Here is a 15,812-nt window from a genome sequence, read left to right on the forward strand (position 1 = left end):
GAGAAACAAGGAAATCCAGTTGCCTCCTGAAAAAAGCACCTTTGGGACCCAGACAAACCTCCAAGTGGCCTCAACTACTCTATAAAAGGATGCAAATGACCAGCCGTCTGCAAGAGTATAAATCTTTCCCTTCCCCACTATCCAGTTGGAGCCGAAGAAGCTTCTTGGATGAGAAGCAAAATGTCTTCAAGGAAAAACAAGAAAGTCCAGTTGCCTCCTGAAAAAAACACCACTGGGAGTCTCACAGTTATTGTTTCTGAGACAGGCTTTGCGTAATTTGTACTTGTGCCTTTAGATTTTCCTGCGTAGGTGTAAAACCTTGCTTTTCTCCACAAATTTCATTTTGTTGGATAGGGAGCTGGAAAACAGGTTAGTGGGGTGGGGAGGGAATGGAGATTTTGCAGTATCCTTCCCCTGCCATACCCACCAAGCCACGCCACACTGACCAAGCCACACCCACGGAACCAGTAGTACACAAATTTGAACCCTACCACTGAGGTGTGCCAACTTGAATGTTGAGAACGATTGCTCTGAACACAGTTGCTTGAACTTATTTCCACATTTCGTGCATCAGGTTCCAGACTCAAATCCCAAATATGCAGGTTCTACCCACTAAAGGGGCAGAGTCAACAGCTAGACAAAGTAGCAGGATAGTTGTTTCATAATTATGCTAAAGAACATCAACTATAGGCAGTCCACCACTTCTGACCACAAAACTGAGCTCGAAATTGATGTGAGAAATTCATTCAGTGAGTTTCGCCCCGTTTTAAGACTTTTTTTGCCGCATTTGTTAACCGAGTCTCTGCCGATCTTAAATTAGGAACACGGTTGTTAAGTGAATCTGGTTTCCCCATTAATTTTCCTTGTCAGAAAGGGAATCACATGACTCCGGAATGCAGCAACCATCATAAATGTGAATCCGTGGCCATGTATCCCGATGTAAATCACGTGACCACAGGGATGCTGTCATGGCCGTCAGTGTGCAAAATGGTCATAAATAAGTGTTGTAAGTCAAGGACTACCTGTAATCAAAATTATTAAAATGAACCATTTTAGCAATTCAAATTAGTTAATTCAAATTATTATTAAAAAATAAATAAAAACCGTGATCTCCAGAAACATGTATCAGAATTGCAGCCCTGTTGTTTTCTTTCTCTTTCATTTCTCTCTCTTTCTTTCTCTTTCTTTCCCTCTTTCTATCTCTTTCTTTCTCTCTTTCTTTCTTCCACTTTATTTCTTTCTCTCTCTTTCTTTTTCTTTTTCTTTCTTTCTCTTTCTCTTTTTTCTTTCTTTCCCTCTTTCTTTCTTTCTGTCTTTCTTTCTTTCTCTCTCTTTCTTCCTCTCTCTCTCTCTCTCTCTCTTTTTTCTTTCTTTCTTCTTTCTCTCTTTCTTTCTTTCTCTTTCTTTCTTTCTTTCTTTCTCTCTTTCTTTCTTTCTCTCTCTTTCTTTCTCCTTAGAAAGCTTTCCCAATAACCAAAACGCTCATGAAGAAGACCATAATGAAAAAGATCCACATGAAAAAACGGTCCATCACTTTTGCGACTTTTTTCCATTCGATGCCTTTGGCGTGGTTGGCTTTGTGGCGCCTCACGCAATCGGCAATATATTCAATATTCTGGATTAATGCTCGGTAACAAGAGCAGCAGCTCACCGGGTCCCGTATCCCGAGCCCGTTCGCCTCATTCTCTTCATCCATCGGCTTCCTCTGGGAGTCCCTGTCCATGCTGTCCCCCTTAGGAAGGGTCTTCTTCCTTTCTTCATACCCACCATGCTCTGTTGGACTTGGGTGGGCTGGTGGTGACTCTGAGTCCTGCTCTTTCGCACACTGCAAGCTGGTACAATTTTCACCCACGTCATACACAAAGAAGATCTTAGACATGTAGTCCAGGATGATCACCCTTGCCCACTGCGGAACGGGCTTGGCTCCGGAGCCACAGTAATGAATATTCATTATAATGATAGTCAGCGCCGTCGATGCAGTAATCATTGTCATCGTCACGATGTAATATTTCCCTGAGATGCAAAAAATCAGAGCCACAAAGAAAGAACAAATGAAATACAAATAGTTTCCCTGGGATGCAAAAAATCAGAGCCACAAAGAAAGAACAAATGAAATACAAATAGTTGTCCACAGAGGACCACAATCAAGCGCAAAATTTCTGTCGCTACGTGAGATATTCGTAAAGTGGGTTTTGCCCCCGTGTTCCGACTCTTCTCACCGCTTTGTTAAGTGAATCGCTGCCATTGTTCCATGAGTAAACATGGTTAAGTGAATCGGGTTTCCCCGTTGAGTCTGCTTGCTTGTGAGAAAGTCGCAAAAGGGGATCACTGACCCCTCCCCAGGGACACTGCAAACGTCATACATGTGAGTCAAGAGTCCAGCATCCAAATGTAAATCATGTGACTGTACGGATGGTCATCTGTGTGAAAAATGGCCATAAGTCATCAGCTGCCTTTGGACTCGGACAGCAATGAGGTGGGGGAACTTCTGGAACCGGTAACCAGCCTGCGCATGTGCAGAGCTGCCAAAAGGAAGGAACAATTAAGGACTCAGGGTCGACATAGGAGAGTAAGGCCACAGGTGGACGATGAATGGCCCCTGCCTTAAGGATTAAAAAAGGAGCAAAAGGGGAGGGGGTTTATCAGGAAACAATTCATTCATTCATTCGTTTCAGCCTGTGTAACCTAAAGACTCTGTGCCCAGCCCTTCCCTGTCAGCACTGTGTGTGGAAATATTTACTGGGCAGCTTTCCAAGATAGATAAGGTTTGAGCTAATAATTATACCCTTGAAAGACTGTTTGCCAGGCCGTTGGCTGAATGTGAATGCAATAAATTCACATTCATTTAATAAAAGAGGTTTTGTCAGGACCCAGAGTTTCCTTAGTGCTTTTTGGGAAAGCCTAGGACAGAACAATTTATCTCCTGGAAGTTATATAGATAGATGCAAATACCTACCTATCAAGGGCACGTTGTCAGAAGGCGGCATGCTTTCGGCAACCATGAGCTGAAAGACAGTTAGAGAAAGCAGCACTGTAACTCCGAGAGATACTTTTTCTCCAGAGTCTGCAGGAAGGTAGAATCCCAGTGGAGCCAGGAACGATATCAGGAGACAAGGAAGGAGCAGGTTAAAGATATAGAAAGAAGACTTCCTTTTCAAGATGAGAGTGAAGGTAACATCCGGGTAAGGCTCGGAACAACAACCATAAGTAATCACGTTCTTAACAGCTGGCATGCCATGGATTTCCCACTCCACATCTTCTATGAGGTCCGAGAGGTCACCAGAGTCTAACGTGCTGAAGATGTCCACTTGGTTCCCATTGTAGGTCCAAGAACCGAAAGTCAGATTGCACTGTTGGCTATCGAAAGGGAAGTAGGATACGTCCACCACGCAAGAGCTTTTCGTGATGGCTGGTGCATCCCAAGTGATCTTCCCATCGTACCTCAAGACGATATTGGTGTTTACCGGTTCCGAAAAATCATCATCGGCCCTAAAAAACAAAACAAAAAAACAGATCATCAGAAAAACAGTTGCTGGGTGGGTGTGGCCATGGTGGGCATGGCCCTCTGGAACTTCCGGTAGGGTCATTTTTTGCCTTCCCCAGGGTCTGGAGGCTTCCCTCGAGTCTCTGAGAGGACGAAAACGGTCTCACCCAGGGTCTGAAGGCCCACTGGAAGCCGGAAACAGGCCCGTTTCTGGACTTCTGGTACTTCCAGGAGGGCTGTTTTTCACCTTCCTCAGAGTTCGGAGGCTTCCCTTGGGCCGCTTCCCTTCCCTCAGGCCCACTTCTGGACTTCTGGAAGGCCTGTTTTTGCCTTCTCAGAGCCTTTGCATGGACCCTGCTCTTACCTGCGTCCAAAATGGGCCACATGGAGACTCCGTGAGGGGCCCGCCGGTCGATTCAACTCCCAATTCAGTGAACCAGATGTAACATCCGGTTCGCTCAAACCGATCTGAACCGGCTGAATCCCACCCCTGAGAAGAACACACCACAATGCTCCCGGTGTCATGAGGTGTGGAATTATCTTGGCTATGAGAGTTTCCTCCTCAAGGAGTTTAGGACAACTCGCCGCAAGACTATTCAACGTTGCATTAATCATTTCATTCAGTTACTTGTGTTATTGGGGACCACGTTTTTGTTCGAAATTATTGTAACTCGTGTATTTCTGGATTGACTTTCTTTCATTTTTATTGGCCACTGTTCCACTGAGAGTAATTTAAATTTTGTATTTGTTGAATTATCCTGCACTGAGTTGGCTGCAGTGAGTTGGCTGCAGTGACTTTGTCCCATCCGTCCTTGGCTTGGTTTGCTCTCTTATGTAATGCAGAGTTTTATTGTGTGTCTTGGGGAATTGTGGGACATATAAAGACGTTCTTGCTTCCCTGCCTATCATCCTCTCTATAGTCCTGCTTCAAACACATGAGCTGGATGCTAACCCTGTGTTTTCCGGCTCAGATTTTGCTTGGGCCTTCAACATTTCAGCTCTATAGCAATAACACTTAGACTTATATACCACTTCATAGTGCTTTACACCTCTCTCTAAGTGGTTTTACAGTCAGCCTATTTCTCCCAACAATGCGGGTCCTCATTTTACCTATCTCAAAAGGATGGAAGGCTGAGTCAACCTTGAGCCGGTCAGGATCGAAATGCTGGAGCAAGCAGTGAGCTAGCCTGCATTACTGTATACTAACCACTGCACCACCACAGCTTTTAAAGATAGCAATAGCATTTAGACTTATATACCACTTCACGCAGTGCTTTATAGACCTCTCTAGATGGCTTACAGAGTCAGTCTCTTGCCCCCAACAATCTGGGTCCTCATTTTGCCGACTTTGGAAGGACAGAAGGCTGAGTCAACCTTGAGCCAGCCAGAATCGAACAGCTGGCAGTGGTCAGAGTTAGCTTGCGATACTGCCTTCTAACCATTGCACCATCACAGCTCTTGGTGGTAGTTATAGTTGATTATACTATCATAACCAGGAAAAAACTTGAAAGCAGGAAAGACACAAGCAACTGCTGGCCCAAAAGGAAAAAAAATCAGAAACCAGAAAGCAATGCAGAGTTGTTTTTAGCTGAGCTTAGTTAACAGTAGTTAGTTAACAGTGGTTTCCTCCAGAAGAGCAGATACCAAGCCTTGTAATCAGGGATGGGCTTCGAACTATTTAGCAAGGGGCTCTTTGCCCTAATGACTGGCTGGCTGGGCGTGGCTGGGCGGTCATGTGACTGGATGAGTGTGGTGACCTCGACATCACTTCTTTTCCCTATTTACCTAAAAAAAAGATACCAAAAACTTGTCTGTTATTTCATGCATTTAATACTTAAATAAAAGACTGGGTGAAGCCAGGCTTAATAGCAGTGACAGTGAGAGGGATCTTGGCATCTTAGTGGAGTTTCTGGTGAGTTACGTGATTCTTATTATTTGGGAATTAATCTCCTCAGAGGCTAGTGGCTAATGTTATCTGATTTTCTCAATGGCTCTCCCTCGCAAGCGCTGAATAGATCGTTTATCTAGGTTGCAACACTTCGACGAGGTGTGAAATGCTCTTGGCTGAATGCCCAGAAGTTCAATTAAGCCTATTAAGAGCTTTCCCTTGCTCCTTGTCTTTCTGAGGTTATTGGGGGTTCTCCAAGCCCTGCAGAGTCTTAGCTAGGGACTCTCCTGAGACCCTGTGAGCCCCCAGCAGCCCACTCCCTGATTGTAATTATAATCCCCTGGTAGAATTGCAAGAAGAACCGAATCATTACTAGAGATTAAATAAGTTGGACAAAAACGATATCTCTTTAGTCCATAGTTCTGATTGTTCAAGGTCCAGAGATACTTATTCTGTATCTCATGAGGCTCTACATAGTAACTCTGCACTTCGTTTAAACAGAATCCCAAAGGTGCTTCTTTTTTTCAAGAGGCAACTGGACTTTCTGGTTTTTCTTTGAAGATATTTCAGAGAAGCTCCATCGGCTCTGGTTAGTTGGTTCTGTTTAAATATCTCCAGCTCTGGAGAGCTGAAGAAGCTTCTTGGATGAGAAGTGAAACATCTTCAATAGAGTCCTTGGGGGTTAGGCTTTTAAAAGATAACTCTCACCAGATGCGGGGAATGGCTAGTTTCATTTCTGCAAAGCACTGAGCAGAGCAAATATTCCAGACAGACTTACTTGTTGTAGAGTACAATGTCTGGTCTCCATACCAGGTTGCTAGGGATCCGGATGGAATCTAACCCATCGTATCTGTCTTTGTCCCACTTCAGATAGGCATCGTACCACGTCTGGCGAATCCAGAGGTAGACTGTCAAAATTTGGTTTCTTTCGTCCTAGTGTAAGATAATTGTAACCTTTACTGGGGAACATTGGAAGGCGTTTAACTGACCTGCCACAACTTAAACCTCTAAAAAAAACAACTGAATGAAAAACTGCTGCACCATAGAGAGTATCTTAACTTACTGCACCTCTGTATGGTTTGCCAATTGCACAGTGGCAGATAGGACAGCACTTCAGAGGATTAACATCATTGCCCAGAGCAGTGGTCACCAACCAGTAGGCCAGGGACCACCGGTGGTCCATGAGAAAATTTTAGTGGTCCACACAGAAATGTCACCCCCAAAGCACCTCTCAAAGCAATTAATCAATTAATTGTGCGGGAACACAAGGCTGCACCGCCCACATGGCCCTCAGGAACACAAGGCTTGCAGGGGGCTGGACTAGAAGACCTCCAACATCCCTTCCAACTCTGTTATTCTATATATCAACTCTCTGCCGTGCCCCTGGTGGAGACTAACTCTGAGGGAGAGGAGGAACAGCTGACAGGGAGTGGAAGGGTGGCTCCGGGGGTTGTGGAGGAGGCTGGGGAAGGGCAGAGGCCAGCTGAGCATTCAGAGGAGGACCCAGGCCCATCCCCTCTCCAACCTAGGGCACACAGGGAGGAGAGGATAAGGGAGAGACGTGGTCTACTCGGGAGGAGAGAGCCTTGATCCTCCTCATGGGCTGCAGCTGGGACAACTGCATAAGAGTTTGGACCTGCATACTGGCGAACACTGGAAACAAAGCATGTAAATATCTCTAGTTTATAGTTCCTCTTTGAGTTTGACATCCTTCCCAGTGTGTGTTATCTGTCGACCTTCTCCAGCCCTTATGTTGCCTGGTTTGTGTGGCTTTTTTTCCTTCTTCGTGTAACTGTTTGTGTGGGACTGTTTTTGTCTTCTGTCAGATATTTGGAGCTTGGAAGCAAAGTGAAGGAATAAAAGGGGCTTCACCAGGTTTCTGTGACTGTGTTTGTTTTGTATCCCACGCTGGGTCATCACATTGTCCACAACTTCTTAAATTCCAACCAACCCAACGAGATTTGAACTGGAGAGCTCAACGTTGATTATTCTTCTGCCTACATGCTTTCGATGCTTACCATATCTTTAATTTGGGAAAGTGTGATCTGAAGGGTAACATTCAGCACCATATCTGTGTCTTCAACAGGCCGGAGAGCATTGGAGTAGTCGTCAAACAGCTCATTAAACAGCATCTGGGCATATTTTCCTTGCGCTGCACCAGTGCCTGGATGGGAAACCAAATTGAAATGGTTCAAAACAGTCGCTTGAAAAAAGACATGTGGAAACTGTTGTTGTGTTCCACTGGTGGTCCACGAGAAAATTTTGGTGGTCTGCAGAGAAATATCACCCCGCAAAGCACTCCCCCCAAAGCAATTAATCCAGGCTGTGCAGGAACACAAGGCTGCGCCTCCCGCAAGGCCTGCAGAAACACAAGGCTTGCATCGCTTGCATTGCAAACAACACCAGGTAGTGAGAGGAGGGGGGAAAGGGGCTGAGGGAGGGGGAACTTGCCCCACCAGCCCCATGCACCTGGCCTGGCCACTGGGTTGCTTTTTTCCATGTTCTGACCCAAACCTTATTCCAATGAAACAAACACCAGACGGAGGTAACAGCAAAACCTTTTAATGATTCTTTACAAATTCCGTTCCTTTCTGGTTAAAAAGCTGTTTCAAACTAATTGTCTCTGATAAGAACAAGCCTTGCCAAGGTTGTGCAAGGCTTCCAAGAACACTAGATAAAGTTGCCGGGAAATATTTCAAACACAAAGACTCTCCAAGCACAAACTAAGAGAGTCCAAACGTCCACAAGGCTTGAGTCCCAAAACTTCTTTGCTTCCTGCAAAGAACTCCAGTTTCTCAGCTGGCTTTTATCCCTTATGGGAGGGGCCATCACCTTGCAGCCTTACTACCGAGTTGCCCATGCTGCTGCAGCTGCTCTTTCCTTTGAGCAGCCCTGTGCTCACGCACACTGGACACAGGCTCCTCAGGGACCTTTTCATCACTGCTGCCAGCCTCCACAATCTCCAAAGGCAGCACTCCACTCCCTGATGGTCCTGGCCCTATCCCTGCATCACACGCAGGCCCCTCATCTGAGTCCTCACTCTTCAAGACCTCAGCTGCCCGCACCTGTTGCCGCTGAACCACAACATTCTGCTTCCCTCTTCTTGCATGCAAGGAAAGCAGCAAAAGCCTTTCTTTGTCACTCCCAAACTCTACCAGAAATGAGTCTTTGGGATTCTGCAAGGCTTCCTGCTCCAAGAGGCTGCACCGGCAAAGACTCATTTCTGGTGGAGTTTGGGGGAGAGAAAGAAAGACTTCTGCTGCTTCTGCTGCTTTCCTTGCATGACGCCAAAAGTCTCTCTCTCTCTCTCTCTCTGCCCCTGAGAATGGAGCTGGAGATGGTATCCTGCGATTCCAAATAAAGAATGATCGATTGGTAGGAAAACGGGGTGGGGAATTTTCCTGCAGACTTTTTGGGGGGATTTTCCCAGGGTCTCTGCAGAAAAAGCAGAAGCAGGGAATCGACTGGCAACAAGATGGAATGATTCAGACTTACGACCATGCTTGCGGCATCCCCACAGTCACATGATCAAAATTCAGACGCTTGGCAATTGGCTCGCACTTATGCATCCCACGGGAATTACGTGATCCCTTTTTGTGACCTTCTGACAAGGAAAGTCAATGGGAGAAGCCAGACTTGCTTAACAACCGGGTTACCAATTGAACAACTGTGCCAATTCACTTTAATGACCGTGTCCATAAAATGGAGCAAATTGAACTTAATAACTGCACTGATTCACTCACCAGCAAGAAAGGTGGTGAAGTGCAGCCAAACTCACTTAACAAATGTTTCACTTAGCAACATATATGGTTGAACTCCATTTGGGTCATAACTCAAGGACTACCTGTACAAAAACCATTGGTTCCTTCTAGAAATTATGATTCCCCCCGATCTACGAAGGAAATTATAGCACTGCAGGGGAAGCAATTGGACACTATTTTTTCTCCCCGTCGTTCAACCAGCTGCCAAGTTTCCTACTTACCTTGAAGCATTCCGGCTGTGAAAACCACGAGAGAGTAAATGCTAATAATCCTCATTGCGCAGATGGACAAATTACAGTGCTTTGCCAATGAGAAGATCCACCATTCCACTTTGCAAACCTGTCACAGGTGACAGCAGGAACCTGTTTCCCAGGTTGTAGCCAGTTTGGTTGGTCTTCCGTGAGATCCCTTTTGTTTTTTTCGGTCTTGTGATCTTGCTCCCTCATGCCAGGTAACATGTGCCAGCAGGTAACTTGAGAATTAGCTACCAAGGAACAAAGCGAAGGGTATCGGGAGGAAACCAGCGGATGATACGGAGTTCAAGCTTAGCGCTCACGTTTCTCTGGTTCATAGAATTACATACGCGCTCTCACCTGTGGAAGACATACACAAAATTGCTACTCAAGTCATTCCACCTCCTTCTGACTTATTACTGGTTGACCTTCAACTGTGAATGTGCTTGCCTAGACTTTAGAATAGAATGGAGTAGAGCAGTATGAAGTAGAGTAGACCAGAGCAGAGCAGAGCAGAGCAGAACAGAACCATGATGGCGAACCTATGGCATGCATGCCACAGGTGGCATGCAAAGCCATTGGAGCCAGCACGCAAGCGGCAGGCAAACTTACCTCACTGCACATGTGCGCGCCTCACAGCTGATTTTCGGTCAGTTTGAGGCCGTTTTCGGCCTCCTAAAGGCTTGAAGAAGGCTTCTGTAGGCTTTGCAGGCCGAAAACTAGCCTTGTTTCGTCACTTCCAGTATTTTCAGAAAAACAGGAAGTGATGAAATGGAGCTAGATTTTGGCCTACAAAGCTTGTAGAAGCCTGCAGAAGCCTTCCTCAAGCCTTTGGGAGGCCGAGAAAGGCCTGAAACTGGTCGAAAATCAGCTGTGAGGTGCAGTGCAGGTAAGGGGCGATGGGGTGGGTGGGTGGGATTGTGCGCGCATATGTAGGGGCTGTGGGGGGTCCATTGCCTTCTGGGTGCTGGCAATCAAGAGCAAGCATGCAAGCACACACACAATTTTTCATATAGGAGGCAAAAAAGTTAGCCACCACTGGAATAGAAAAATGATAATATAAGAGAAAATAATAGAAGAGAAGAATAGCATAGCATAGCATAGAAAATAGAATAGGGAAGAGAAGAATATAATAGAAAAGGATATGATAGGGAAGATTAGATTAGATTAGATTAGATTAGATTAGATTAGATTAGATTAGATTAGATTAGATTAGATTAGAATAGAATAGAATGGACAATATGGAACAGAACAGAATAGAATAGAATAGAATAGAATAGAATAGAATAGAATAGAATAGAATAGAATAGAATAGAATAGAATTCTTTATTGGCCAAGTGTGATTGGACACACAAGGAATTTGTCTTGGTGCAAATGCTCTTGGTGTACATAAAAAGGAAAAAGATACATTCATCAAGAATCATAAGGTACAACAATAATAGCTATAGGGTACAATAAGCAATCGAATCATACTAGGAGACAGTCAATAAAAATTGTAAGGATACAAGCGACAAAGTTACAGTCATTCAGTCACAAGTGGGAGGGGAGGGGTGATAAAGAGTGATGAGAAGATTAATAGTAATAGTAGTGCAGACTTTGTAAATAGTTGGACAGTGTTGAGGAAATTATTTGTTTAGCAGTGATGGCTTGCAGGAAAAAGCTGTCCTTGTGTCTAGTTGTTCTGAGTGTGTAGTGTGTAGCGCGTTTTGAGGGAAGGAGTTGAAACAGTTTATGTCCGGGATATGAGAGGTCTGTAGAATCAAAAAGAGGGCTGTGAAAATACAGTATTTACAGCCCTCTTTTTGACTCATGCAGGATACAGGTCCTACATTGAAGGCGGGTTTGTAGCCATTTTTTTGTGTGTGCAGTCCTAATTACCCTCTGAATTACCCTCTGTCTGTCTTGTTGGGTTGCAAAACCAAACCACAGTTATAGAGATGCAGATGACAGACTCCATCATTCCTCTGTAGAACCGGATCAGCAGCTCCTTTTGGGCAGTTTGAGCTTCCTGAGTTGACACAGACTTTGTTCAATTTATAGTAGAGTTTGTTGTGGGGTCCTTAGCGCCCTCTAAGCTTGGTGGCTTCCTTGCAGATATTTCGTTACTCAATTACATAACATCATCGGTGCTACCTAGCTCATACCTACTGGTACCTACATCTAGCGCTGATGATGTTCTCTAGCTGGGTTGTGAAATGTTTGTAAAAAAACAACCAAGCTCAGAGAGCACCAAGGACCCCATAACTTTTTTCTTCCTCCACTCTGTAGTGTCTCTGTAAAGAGGTCTGTAGGGGGCCCACGTCATAGTAGCTGTGTTTTTAAAGTTGTAGCAACGTTTCAGCAGAATCTCAACTGCCATCATCAGGCCTATACAGAAGCCTGATGATGGCAGATGAGATTCTGCTGAAACATCGCTACAACTTTAAAAGCACAGCTACTATGACGTGGGAAAATACCCGAGCAAAGCTGAATGCCATACATGTAAGTACCCGCGAAAACTTAACTTATATATATATATATATATATATATATATATACATACACACACACACACATATATATGTATGTATATGTATATATATATATATATCTTATATATATATATATATATCCATGTATTCATAACTATGTTTTTACTTATACCTATTATCTTGTAAGCAATTGAGAAATAAAAATAAATAAAACCCTGTCCTCTTCTAGTACTGAGGTTATTTCCTACTTGGGCCATAAAATGTCTGCAAGAAAATTAATCTCTCCCGTGGTATAGCTAGCAAAGTGAGGAGAGCAAGTAAGAGAGTAATAAGCAAGTAGCCTGGGTTTGCATCCCAGAAGAGTATGGCTAGCTCACGTAAATACTTGTAGATACTGTCGCTCGATGTAGATTTATAGATTTTTGTTGTTGGTAAATAAAAATTGAACACAAAAATAGTTTGTTGCAAAAGCGACTGCCTGCGAGGGCTCCTGGATTGGAGCTGAAAGGCGTAAGTGGAAGCAGCATGCTCCGTCCCATATTTGGGGAGGTATTAGGTCTCACTAGAAAAAAAAAAACACGCCTGCAAGAAAACCATCAAGCTCAGAGAACCAAGGATCCCCAGTTCAACTCTGAGCTACAAATATTCCTATTTGGGTTGACGCAACATGGTAAATCTGACACTCTTCACACAGGCTGGGTTCCCACCAAAAAAATATGAAATACTAGCTTGATACCCATGCTTTGCTGTGAAACTATGTGGTCGGGTTAATTTTTTGGGGAGGAAAATAAGGGGGGGCGGGAAATTCTGCCTCTGCCTACCAGCATCCACCAGTATTCATCTGGCTAGCATCCTGTCAGTGTGAGTTGAGGACTGTTTGGAAACTGAAACTGTATTTTCTGTGCAAGCAAGGAGACAGCAAGGAGCCTGGGCATGGCTTAGCTCAACTATTCTGTACTAAAGCTGCGTGGTGCTCTGAAACTGCTCTCCTCTGCTTGTGTTTTGCATTTGGAAGAGATTTCTTTTTTTCAGGTGGGGAGGGGGAGTAGAACTCCTTAGCATCAGAGCATGTTAATAATAATTATATACAAAATACTAATGCTCTTATGGTCATTTGGAAAAATCCTTTCTTAGTGAACCCCTAGAAGCCAAGAGGAACATACGTGTCAAATTTCAAGTTTGCAGGCTTTATGGTTCTGGAGATTTTGTAATGATGCACAAGTGGTATTTTGTGTATATATATTTCATAAAGTCCAACTGCCTCTTGAAAAAGCATTGTTTGTGACAACCACCAGCAGGGTGACTGAGAATCTCCATAAATCTTAGTAGATGCAAAACTGAATGTATGTGAAGGAATGTAAAGTTTTCCTGTGCTATCTGTGCCCGTCTTCCATTTGAGTTTCAAGGCCTGGAGAAAATGAACCACAGAAAACCCAACCCAAAAGGAGATGAAAAGTTAAGTTTATACTTTGAGCAATAGCTGAGATAGTGACAAGAGGTTAAAAAGTTTTAAGAAAATAAAAGTCTCTTGATACCACTGAAGTTTTATAGACTTTATTCAACATTACAAAATCCATTTGTAGCACAGAAGAAAATAGTTCATTTATTCATTAACATTAAAATGCAGATTCTGCAGGAATATTCTAAATACATTTGGGTTGTTTCTATAGGTAATACATCCTATAAAATACAAGAGTTAGCCCTTTCCCTTCTCAAGTTAAGGAACCCAAAAGACTTCATCCTTTCTGCTGAGAGAAATACAGTAGTGTTTGCTTGAGCAAATACAGTAGTGTTTGTTTGAGGAGTATTTAAAAAAATACTGCACCTGAGCCTCACCCCCACAGCTAGTCTTCGTGGTTATAATATGGCTTTTCCTTAGGAATTTTTTAAAAAAGTTATGCAACAGTCACAGCAAAGGAGTGAATATTCAGCACATCATCCAAAATTTCACACCCAAAGCTAGACTCTGTTGCAGGGGTATTCAAACTTGGCAAGTTTTAAGACTTGTGGAACTTCCAACTCCCAGAATTCCTCCTCTAGTCATGTTACCTCAGGAATTCTGAGAGTTGGAAGTCCACAAGTCTTAAAACTTACCAAGCTTGAAGACCTTTGCTCTATTGTTTCAATATGAAATAGACAAAAAGTTACGACTGTTGTACAAAAACAGTCTCCCTACAGAAAACAGTCTTATGAAAGTTTGATTCCAAAATACCAGTCCCACGCCCTGGGAATGTTGCAATTATTAATAAAATTAAGCACAGTCCATAGTTAAGGCTGACTTGCATCAATGTAATTTTTGGCTTTTTTTTAAGGTTGGCTGTTAACTCCTGGTCTTCCAGGAAGTGGTCGACATGGCCACCTGGCTAACTGAAGAATGACCCTCTCTGGGAAATTACAGCTGACTGCATTTGTGAGCGAGCCCAGCCAAAAAGAGCGAATGCGATAACGTTCCGTGGGGAGGTTAAGTCGCCTCAGAGCTCCATGAAACACATCCAAGAATCGCCGCTTGCACAGTAGGCGCCAGTTGCCATACAAGAAGAGAGGCCCTTCCCCACGAGGCCTCACTGCCAAGTAATTCTTGAGCGCCAGAACAGGGCAAAGCCATGGTTGCTCAGAGGGTCTCAACCAGTAGGTGAAGCGGCCGGAACCCATCTCGGCAGCCGTTATATGGAGGCCCACACAGTCTTCCCCCAGTTCAATGTCATCCAGGCAAAGAAGTTCCGGGTGGAAAGTGGTGCAGTCCTTGGCCACAATCTCTTTAGGGCGAAGCGCAGCATGGAAAGACAACAGAAACACCGCCCGAAACATAAGGCATTCATACATGTCGTCGCAGACGCTCTCGAGAGCTCCCAGCACCGATTCCAGGGTCTCTACATTCAGCGGGATCGGGGGTTCTTGCTGCCACTTCATGCAGATGATCATGTGGGAAGTGAACAGGTCCTGAAGCGGATCCTGGAAATTGAAAGTGTGGGATATGTAGGAAAGGCCAGAGAGGTAGGTCAGGATTCTGGGGGCAGAGACACCTTCCGAATCCAGAGAGAGGAGGAAGCCTCGGATCTGGTGTCCTGGGATGGGCCAAACCAAGGGGAACCTGACCATCGCGCGATAGGCGATGAACAGCAGCAAGCCACCATAGTATATTTTCCAAATCCTGGGGTGCCCTGATCGCTCAAGGATCCGCAGAGCCTGGATAGACCACCGGCCTACAGGACGGGGTGAAAAGCTGCCAGGGGCTTGGCCTCCAGTAGCCCCTTCCCCTGGAAAGCAGAAAAAATAAAAAATAAACCATCAGCAACTATTCACAAATAGCAACATTATTTTAAAACATCTAGAACTAATGTCTCCAAACTTGGCCAGTTTAAAGACTTGTAGACTTCAAACTCCCAGAATTCCTGAGCTAACATGACTGGAGGAGAAATTCTGGGAGTTTGAAGTCTACAAGTCTTTAAACTGGCCAAGTTTGGAGACCCCTGGTCTAGAAACAAGGGATGTTGCAATATTGGCTCTACCAAGCTAGTGCACAAACACTTGGCAACTTTAAGGCTTGTGGACTTCAACTCCCAGCTGGCTGTGGAATTATGGGAGTTGAAGTCGGAGACCTCCCTGCTTTATATGGGGTTTTTAAATGGGAGCAAGGCCTGAAATAGATAACAGTCCCTTTTACTGTCAGAAAGCTTTGGCAGCCATTTTCCCCAATCTCCCCTTACTTATTGCTAACCTAGGAAGAAACTTTTGTCTAAATAAAGCAGGGGTCTTCAAACTTGGAGGCTTTAAGACTTGTGGAACAACTCCCAGAATTCCTGAGCTAAGATGACTGGAGGAGGAATTCTGGGAGTTGAAGTCCACAAGTCTTAAAGTCACCAAGTTTGGAGACCTCTGCTGCAGCACCTAGGATTTTCTGCCTAAGACAAGGGTCTTCAAACTTGGGCCAGTTTAAGACTTCAACTCCCAGAATTCCTGAGCTAACATGACCGG

At 44.4% G+C, this 15,812-nt stretch overlaps 2 protein-coding genes across 3 annotated transcripts; both read right to left on the reverse strand.

Moving 5' to 3' along the window:
• Positions 1-1,067: 1,067 nt before the first annotated feature.
• CHRNA9 (cholinergic receptor nicotinic alpha 9 subunit) lies at positions 1,068-9,477 on the reverse strand. 2 transcript variants are annotated; one of them, XM_026699820.2, is made up of 5 exons: positions 9,355-9,477; positions 7,391-7,536; positions 6,151-6,305; positions 2,957-3,489; positions 1,068-2,013 (listed from the first exon to the last, which is right to left on the reverse strand). In XM_026699820.2, exons 1-5 carry the CDS (start codon positions 9,407-9,409, stop codon positions 1,454-1,456), a joined length of 1,449 nt encoding a protein of 482 aa, XP_026555605.2. In that variant the 5' UTR covers positions 9,410-9,477; the 3' UTR covers positions 1,068-1,453. The 2 variants fall into 2 exon arrangements, with proteins under 2 accessions (XP_026555605.2, XP_087792687.1); XM_087936561.1 differs by lacking the exon at positions 1,068-2,013 and adding an exon at positions 2,421-2,522.
• Positions 9,478-13,169: 3,692 nt separating this feature from the next.
• On the reverse strand, positions 13,170-15,260 carry LOC113435666 (uncharacterized). The gene has a single exon (XM_026699631.2). The coding sequence runs from the start codon at positions 14,934-14,936 to the stop codon at positions 14,145-14,147; it is 792 nt and encodes a 263-aa protein (XP_026555416.1). The 5' UTR covers positions 14,937-15,260; the 3' UTR covers positions 13,170-14,144.
• Positions 15,261-15,812: the final 552 nt, after the last annotated feature.

The sequence above is a fragment of the Pseudonaja textilis genome, chromosome 6, assembly GCF_049901715.1.
Source record: "Pseudonaja textilis isolate UNSWEBS1 chromosome 6, rPseTex1.2, whole genome shotgun sequence".
Taxonomy (NCBI): Eukaryota; Metazoa; Chordata; class Lepidosauria; order Squamata; family Elapidae; genus Pseudonaja; species Pseudonaja textilis.

Coding starts and splice junctions, on each gene's coding strand:
- LOC113435666 (XM_026699631.2), bottom strand. CDS start 14,936: ATGGTCAGGTTCCCCTTGGTTTGGCCCATCCCAGGACACCAGATCCGA.
- CHRNA9 (XM_026699820.2), bottom strand. CDS start 9,409: ATGAGGATTATTAGCATTTACTCTCTCGTGGTTTTCACAGCCGGAATG. Junction 3,490..6,150: donor GACATTGTACTCTACAACAA/GTAAGTCTGTCT, acceptor TTTGTTTTTTAG/GGCCGATGATGATTTTTCGG. Junction 2,014..2,956: donor TGACAACGTGCCCTTGATAG/GTAGGTATTTGC, acceptor TTTGCATCTCAG/GGAAATATTACATCGTGACG.